Here is an 8,983-nt window from a genome sequence, read left to right as displayed (position 1 = left end):
CAAAATGCACAAAATGTTTATATCGATCGAAGAAGTGGTGTAGTGCCTAAAGCAACAGACTTATAATCTAGAGGTCCGGTATAGGGAATTCAATATTGACCAAACAATTAGAATGCAATATTGGTCTCATATTGGGAATACAATATTGGCTATAAAATTCTAGGAGTCTACTTTGTAATAATGAGCTAATATTGGGAATTCAGTGTGTTGCCAATATTAGCCCAATATTCGGAATTTAATACAGATGCTATATTCAGAATTCAATATTGGTCCATTACTTAAAATCCAATATTGGCCCAGTATAGGGAATTCAATATTGGCTAAATAATTGAAATGCAATATTGGTCTAATATTGGGAATCCAATATTGCTCACATAGCACGTAATATTACAGTAATATTACAGTAATATCACATTTCCATTGCAATATTACAATGAAATGTAGCAGAAATGTTACTGTAATATTACTGAGATATCACAGTAATATTATAATGTCCGCGAAAACGCATTACAGTAATATTATTATAATATATCACAATCATTATTATAATAAAAATGTTCGATTGTATAAAGGATTTGTCTGCATCTTATTGTATATGTTATATATTTTTATTCGTACCAATAAAGAACTGTATAAAAAAGAAAACTTAACTGGAATTGGATTCGAACCAACTCGGAACTTAACGTTCAGACTTGTAGCGTAGCGCCTAGTTCGCTGCGCTACGCCGCTGCTCGATACCTGTTCTACTATAATAGAAGTAAGAGAACTTGTTAAATTTCAAACCGCAATTTCTCGTAAACGGTTGAGAATAATTCCCAAATAGCGTTTGTTACTTCTATACCAATATTATATTCCATTAAAAGTTCGACAAAATCAGTGATCTGAAGAGAGGAAGTTCCTCTTGTGAATAATATTAACAAAAGATATTTGTCATATTACAAAATAATATATTACCTTTGAAATATATTATTCATACTTCAATACGATTACGTGCCATATAACATTACATGACGTTTTAATAATATTTTAATGACGTAATGAAAATGTTATTTGACATTATCTTGCTATTTAGGATTTAATATATTATACAACAACATTACTATAATATTACTGTGCAATATTACAAAGTAACATATCAATAATATTACTGTAATATTACATTATAATATAAAATATTATTGTGATATTGTAAAATTACTGTAATATTACGTGCTATGTGGGTGGCTATAAAATTCTTGGGGTCTACTTTGTAATGGTGAGCCAATATTGGGAATTCAACGCGTTGCCAATATTGGCACAATAAACTGTGCTCTACTAGGGATATAGCCTCTAAAATATAACCTCGCAGTGTTACTTGCATTAATACCGTATGAATTATAACTTTTTTACAGGATCATAAATATGCCAAAAAACATAAGAAAAAAGTCATATACACAAAAGGACGAGTCATATACACAAAATGCTGCTTTGGAAGACATGAAAAACGATAAAAATAAAAAAAATTAATCAAAATATGACGATTTTATTTGTAATTTTATTTTATTTATTATGTTCGGATATTGGGTCAAATGGGTTTAGCAATAGGAATATTATTCGAATATTGTATATTCCTACTCTTACAAATTTTGATTATGTTTTAAATAATTCTGATAATTTTACTGTCTTTTATATTTTAATAATACTTAAAGTCTCAGCTTTTAATTAATTATATATTTACATTATTAAATATTATATAATTTTATAAAATTAAACAATTATACCATTACGCCCTTAAATGTCCGGCTATTGGGATATTTACCATATACCAGGTGTAGAAGTATGAAACCGGAATTCCCCTATAAATGGTGCCAGCGTTCAGTTTAGTGACCGTAAGACCGCTACTGCCGCGCTATTATATTCTCCTAACAGCTGACGAATATTGTCAACAAACATAACCCCAACTTTCATTCTCTAGTATATTTTTGTATAACCTTAAACATGTCACGTTTCGAGCCTACTAACTATGATTTGCGGACAGCATTGATTTTCTGTTATCATTTAAAGAAAACTGCTGCAGAATCACATCGAATGCTTGTCGAAGCTTACGGTGAATATGCTCTTGGTAAATCTCAGTGTTTCGAGTGGTTTAAAAAATTCAAAAGTGGTGATTTTGACGTGAGGAACGAAGAACTATGAACTATGAACTATGAACTATGAACTGCTGAAACCTGGTCAAACCGTCAATACTAATCGCTACCAACAACAAATGATCGATTTAAATCGAACATTGACTAAAAAACGACCAGAATATGCAAAAAGGCAACACAATGTCATTTTGCTCCATGATAATGCCCCATCACATACAGCAAAACGGGTCAAGGAAACGATCGAGTCGTTCAGTTGGGAATTACTACCGCATGCGGCTTATTCTCCAGACTTGGCTCCGTCCGATTATCACCTGTTCGCATCGCTAGGACACGCTCTCGCTAACCAACGCTTCGATTCGTATGAAAATGTGGAAAAATGGCTAGATAACTGGTTCGCTTCAAAAGATGAAAAGTTTTTTTGGCACGGCATTCATAAACTGCCAGAGAGGTGGGAAAAATGTGTTCAAAACAGTGGAAATTATTTTGAATAAAGTATTATTTATCACTTTCGAACAACAGACGTCTTATTTGTATAAAAAAATTCCGGTTTCATACTTCTACACCTGGTATAAATATTATTTAGAGTTTATACATATTATAGACAATAATAAAAAGACATACAATGCGTAATAATTTGGTAATAATTATTTTATTATGCATCCACTAATGTAAATCCATACAGAATAAGTACCATAAAATATATCTTAGAATATCCTATAGATATCATATCTACCCAGGAAAAAAAAGTTTATATATGAATTTTATCCATATATGATTATATATGATCATGTATAATTATATATGTCGACATTGAAAAGAATACTATTGTGAAGATACAATTTAAATAAATGCTTTGTTTTTAATTGTTTATGGTAGCCTATGATGTCGACGTTTAATCGAATCAAATTATGTTTTCCTTTTTTATTTGATAATTTTCGTTTTATATATAGACATATATAATTAGATATGATCATATATAATGTCACTTATATGGACAAAATTCATATATAATCATATATAATTATATATAATCTTCTTTTCCCGAATATACGATATCCCTGAAATATATTTTAGATATTTGTTGGATTATTTGTAAGGATACTTATTTTCATAAGTAGTCAATTGCTTATAATATATTAGTGCAATTATTTATTTTACTGCTGTATTTTTTTGTTGTAATATAATTCTATGTAAAAATATATTTCTATTTATAATTGATAACACAGTTTAACAAAAAAATCTGTAACGACAAAGGCTAATATTTCTCGATAAACTCGAGATCACTGAAGCCAAATAATCGCAATCCAACCAACAATAGTCTGATGCCGGCTTAAGAGTGATACGGGTAACATGCGTATAAAGCTGCTTTTAATTTATTTTTTAAATATGCGTTTCCCAATAATATAATTTTATTATATATGACTGAATTTAATATAAAATAAGCTTTAATTTCGTCACAAAACGAATCTCAAATGTTGGAAAAAATATGTAAGTGGTATTTTCAAAAAAATATAAAATTTTTAAAAAATTTTAAAATGTTTTCGCATAAAGTGTTATCAAAATTATGAAACTTTTATTGTAAATATTTTTACATATCGCTAATAGTTCAGATAATATTTGCTTATAGATATACGTACTGGTTTTCTTTCAAGGGGCTGTTTTTACCTCTAAAACTAAAAACGGGTACCAATAAAAAATTGTTTTGTTATCAGGTTTTCTGATCTACAATTCTGCTAAGTTTCAGATTTTTTAAATTTTCGCGTTGCGGAATGTCTCTTGTTAATCCAGTTACTAGAATAACTGATGGAGGGAACCAATGAAACGAACTAATGGATATACAGGGTGGTAATGTTCCGGGACGATTGAATATTGCGTAAACAATACATTTTTTAAAACAATATGTTTAAAACAATACATTTTTTTAAAACAATATATTTTTTAAAACAAAAGTTATATAAAGTTTTTATATCTTACAATTTTGTAGTAAATATTTTATTTAAAAAATATATTGTTTATACGAGGTATTCCATTGACTCGTAATTTTTTGTATACTCATATCACACGCATTGTAACAATTACCTTGTATATCTTAAAAAATATTTGATAACGAATAATATTTTAGACAAAACTTGCTTATTTTTATGTGCTTTCCAAAAAGATGTTATATAACTTCATTTTTACTTAAGATATTTTATAAAATTTCCATAAAATTAGATCTGCAATGAGAACTTAAGCCATAAAATTTAAGCTTTAAGCCTGAAGCTGTAAGAAATCACAGTCAAATATAAGGAAAATAACTAATAGTAATTGGTCAATTTCTTAAAGTTTCAAACTTAAAAGCTTAAGTTTAATGGCTTATTGTAGACCCCAAGAGCTTAAGAAGCAGAAAGATTCGCTGGAATAATACAATCAAACAGATCTCTTAAAACTTTACAACTTTTATAGGAAACATTGTTTTTTTAAAATGTATTGTTTGCGAGATATTTAATCGTCCGGAAATATTTTCATCGCTCGATAGGAAGTATAAATTGCTTTACTATATCTTTGAAGATTCAAATTTGAATTAAAGATTTAAATATTTCGGCATTGTTAATAAGTGGAATAATCAATAAAAATCAACGTGGCAATTAACATAATATCTCAATAAATCATCTCTCTTGACAACTTACCTTAGCACACGCATTCATTCCTTCTTGACCCACTATGAAGTACAATTGGTCACCCTTCTGTAGCTCGATTACACCACGAACAAGAGCACCGAAAGTAGTGCCCATGCCGCCGGAGCCCATTCCACCACGTGCCCCGACCACGATCAGACTGTTTTCAGAGATTAATTTATTTGTCGAGCAAATCGCGACAGTAGTCTTTTACGCAACATATCATAAATTATTCGTACTAACGTATAGTATTCGCCGCGAGGCGCTGTCCACCGTTGCATACCGCTCAGATTATGGGCCGGCGTGACCTCCTGCTCCGATATCGGCGATGGTATGATCAGTTCCACGTCGGTTCCATTGTATTCTTCAGCGCACTGCTCAGCAGTCGGACCTGTTCTGCCAGTAGCGCCGCAGGTTGTAATTCGGATAACTGAAGCAGTACGGAAGATTGATGACTGATAACAACAAACATACGATAGCATGGTATACGAGTTAATTAATACTTTCAATACTTTCTACAAAAATCTTCGTAAATAGATATAAATGATTAGATTAGCATTGAAAGTGTTAACAAATGACTGCCATACTGATTTTGATTGGTTACTTTAATGCACAACTAAAACTTGAATTTCCAAAAATATAGTAAATAAGTATAATTTGCAATGAATATATTGGTTATTTTATTCCTTATCTTTTTATATACCTTATATTGGTTACTTTGTTCCTTATCTTCTTATAAGATGGGGTTACTTTGTGACACAGTGACATTTTTTTGTATTTTAAATCTCACTCCATGACAATGATAACAGCTCATAGAAATATCATACTAAGAATCATTGATAATTACTTATTTTTAGTATTAAAAATACTGGATAATAAGTAATTATCAATGATTCTTAGTATGATATCTCTATAAGGGAGGAAAGCTAAAATTTGCGCCAAAATCTTGTCCAACACACAATGCCATTTATGGGCTGCAGCCGGAAGCACTTTATCACTATTGACCAACAGTCACTGTGTCACAAAGTAACCCCTACAGTCACAAAGTAACCCTATCTTATAGTATATACAGGGTGTTTCACTTTAACTGATATGGTCGATTATCTCGTGAATCGATAATTTTATTGAAAAATTTTTCCAACGAAAGTTGCATGGCTTGAAGGGGGACACATGATGAAAATGTGTACTTAACCTTGAGTGACCTTGTCGAAATCAAATCAAGGTCATTAATGTTTTTTTAAACGGAAACTCTATTTTTATCACATATTCTTGTAGCTTATCGCGAGAGCTTTCCAAAACACTAAATAAAGTTACGTTTCATTGAGTACTTTCCGAGTTATAGAGCTTGAAAATTAAGGCAAGACCGATCACTGATCCGGCCAACTAAGACAAGACCGATCACTGATCCAGTCAACTAAGGCAAGACCGATTACTGATCCGACTAATTAAAGCAAGACCGATCACTGATCCGGCCAACTAAAGCAAGATTAAATCGAATACGTCTTTAGCCGTTGATAAGATGTTCAAATGGAGCTCCATTTTCTTGCAGACAGTCTCAACCGTTTCTCAAAATTTTCTACTATTGAAATTAAAATATTTTGAGGAATGCTACGACAAACATTAGTTATTCGATTTTTCATGTCTTCTACAGATGTCGGCGGAGTTTTGTAAACAATATTTTTTATGTAGCCTCACAAAAAAAATCACACGAAGTTAAATCAGGAGACCGTGGAGGCCATCGAATATATCCGTACCTCCCTATCCATCTTTCATGAAAGGTATTATTGAGGTATTCCATCATAATATGATGAGAATGGAATGGCGCACCATCTTGTTACCACCACATTTTTTGTCAAGTAGCAAGATCAACCTCTTTTAAAAGCTCAGACAATTTTTTCTGCAAGAAAGAAAGGTAAGTTTCCCCATTTAAGCGATTATCAAAAAAGTATGGACCAATCAAATATCCATTTATAATTCCGCACCAAGTGTTTAAACTCCAACGATGTTGATTAACAACACGTTGAGTACAGTGAGGATTGTATGTGGACCAATAAATACAGTTATGCCAGTTGAGTTGCCCATTATTATGAAACGAGGCTTCGTCACTCAAGAGAACATACTGGAAAAAGTTGGATCTTCTCTTATCATTCGTAATGTCCAACGACAAAATTGTCTTCTTAGCCTCGTATTATTTTCACTTACATCTTGGGTTAAAGTGATATGATAGGGATGGAATTTATGTCTTTGTAAAATCCTCCGCACAGTGACATAAGGAATTCCTAAATTACGCTGCAGTTCTCTAGTCGAAATATGAGGATTCAAGTTTATCATTGCTAGTAATGCTAATACACGCGGATTATTAACGTCATCTTCAGTATTTATTTGCTTGCGGTTTCTCTTACGGATTCTTCTACGCTCTCGTAATAAAATTCTTCTTATCTGCATTGCATTTGGATGTCGTCTAAACGGATATCTATTACGATACAATCTTTCTGCTGTACAATAATTTCGTCCAGCTTCACCAAGCACAAGAATAATATCAACGATTTCATTTTAACTGTAAGAGACCAATTTAAAAAAAACTTTGAAAAAGCACACTTAGTAAAAATACTCTAGCCTAAAAACTTAGTAGCCCACTAAGTAAAAAAATAAAAAGAAAAAGCTATACGAAAAAAAAAGGAAAGTTGAATCGTTCAATTGGGAAGAATTTGACTCAATTCCATGCGTGAGCGTATGTCAAGCATATACGGATAGATCGCGCAGACGCGCGCGCGTAAAAATCCCGCTCACACGCGCATGCGTACATGGATAACACCGGCGGTACTATAACTTTCAAACTCCATAACTCGGAAAGTACTCAATGAAACGTAACTTTATTATAGTGTTTTGGAAAACTCTCGCGATAAGCTACAAGAATATGTAGTAAAAAATAGGAATTTTTATTTAAAAAGACATTAATGACCTTGACCTGATTTTGACAAGGTCACTCAAGGTCAAGTCCACATTTTCATCATGTGTCACCCTTCAAGCCATGCAACTTTCGTTGGAAAAATTTTTCAATAAAATCATCGATTCGCGAGATAGTCGGCCATTTCACTTAAAGTGAAACACCATGTATATATAGGGTGTCTGACTCATACCGTACCGGAGCTAATATATAGTTAGAATAGGTTGGGATGAGTAATGAAATCGGTGTCTTTTTTTAAACAACCACGTGAAATTTTGATATTTTAACAATGAAAGATTTCTACCGAGCGGCAGCCCACTGGTCAATCAGCACAAGCGCTGCAGTAAGACGAACGCTGTACGCGCTGTAACATCGGCATGACAGATTAGCCGGCCCAGCCCCCTAGTAACGACAAAAACGCGTTGCTAGGAGGCTGAGCCAGCTAGTCTGTCATGCCGATGGTACAGCGCGTACAGCGTTTGTCTCACCGCAGCGCATATACTGGCTGATTGGCCAGTAGGCTGCCGCTCGGTAAAAATGTTTCATTGTTAATATCTCAAAATTTCAAGTGGTTGTTTAAAAAAAGATACCAATTCCATTACTCACCCCGACCTATTCTAGATATATATTAACTCTGCTACGGTACGAGTCAGACACCCTGTGTGTGTGTGTGTACAGGGTGTAAAAAAATTAGACCGACAAACTGTGAAGGGAAATAGAGGATATAAAAACGAACATATTTTGTTAATAATGTTTTTCTCTACGACGCTTCGTTTTAATACTACAGGGTACAAAATAGGAATTTTATGATTTTAATAAAAGACAAACATATAAGTGGAAAAATTAAGTTTATTTCAATTACACATTTATATTTCAATCTTCAAAAAAACAATGAACAAAAGAACGGAACAAAAATGCGCAATTGATTAGCTCAATTTACAATAAATGTCCAAAAATTCCTCCATTTACTCCAACACAAAGATGACATCGTCGAAACATTGATTGTCTCACACGCTCGAAGATTGCAGGAATATTCTGAACCTGATATGTAGCAGTAATTTGAGCTACCAATTCTGCTTCTGTTTCAATAGGTGTCTCATAAATGAGAGTTTTCATATATGCCCCTATAAAAAAAAGTCAAGCGAAGATAAATTTGGTAACCGGGGAGGCCATGCGATAAGACCTCTTCGGCCTATCCAGCGCTCTTTGGTCCAAGTAATTGCGCACAGTAGCACTAAAATGGGCAGGTGCTC

At 32.7% G+C, this 8,983-nt stretch overlaps 1 protein-coding gene across 1 annotated transcript in view; it reads right to left on the bottom strand.

Moving 5' to 3' along the window:
- LOC116852735 (leukocyte tyrosine kinase receptor-like) overlaps positions 1 to 8,983 on the bottom strand; it is a 360,643-nt gene that overhangs the window by 330,097 nt on the left and 21,563 nt on the right. Inside the window, exons 4-5 of the mRNA XM_032833366.1 lie at positions 5,027 to 5,213; positions 4,796 to 4,943 (exon numbers count right to left, since the gene is read on the bottom strand). Coding sequence (XP_032689257.1) covers positions 4,796 to 4,943; positions 5,027 to 5,213 — 335 coding nt within the window. The remainder of the gene's footprint in view (positions 1 to 4,795; positions 4,944 to 5,026; positions 5,214 to 8,983) is intronic.

Source organism: Odontomachus brunneus, unplaced genomic scaffold (genome assembly GCF_010583005.1).
Source record: "Odontomachus brunneus isolate Ranch 3 - 2012 unplaced genomic scaffold, Obru_v1 Obru_scaffold_253, whole genome shotgun sequence".
Classification (NCBI taxonomy): domain Eukaryota; kingdom Metazoa; phylum Arthropoda; class Insecta; order Hymenoptera; family Formicidae; genus Odontomachus; species Odontomachus brunneus.
The sequence above is the reverse complement of the archived record's forward strand: the minus strand, read 5'-3'. Positions and strand labels throughout refer to the sequence as shown.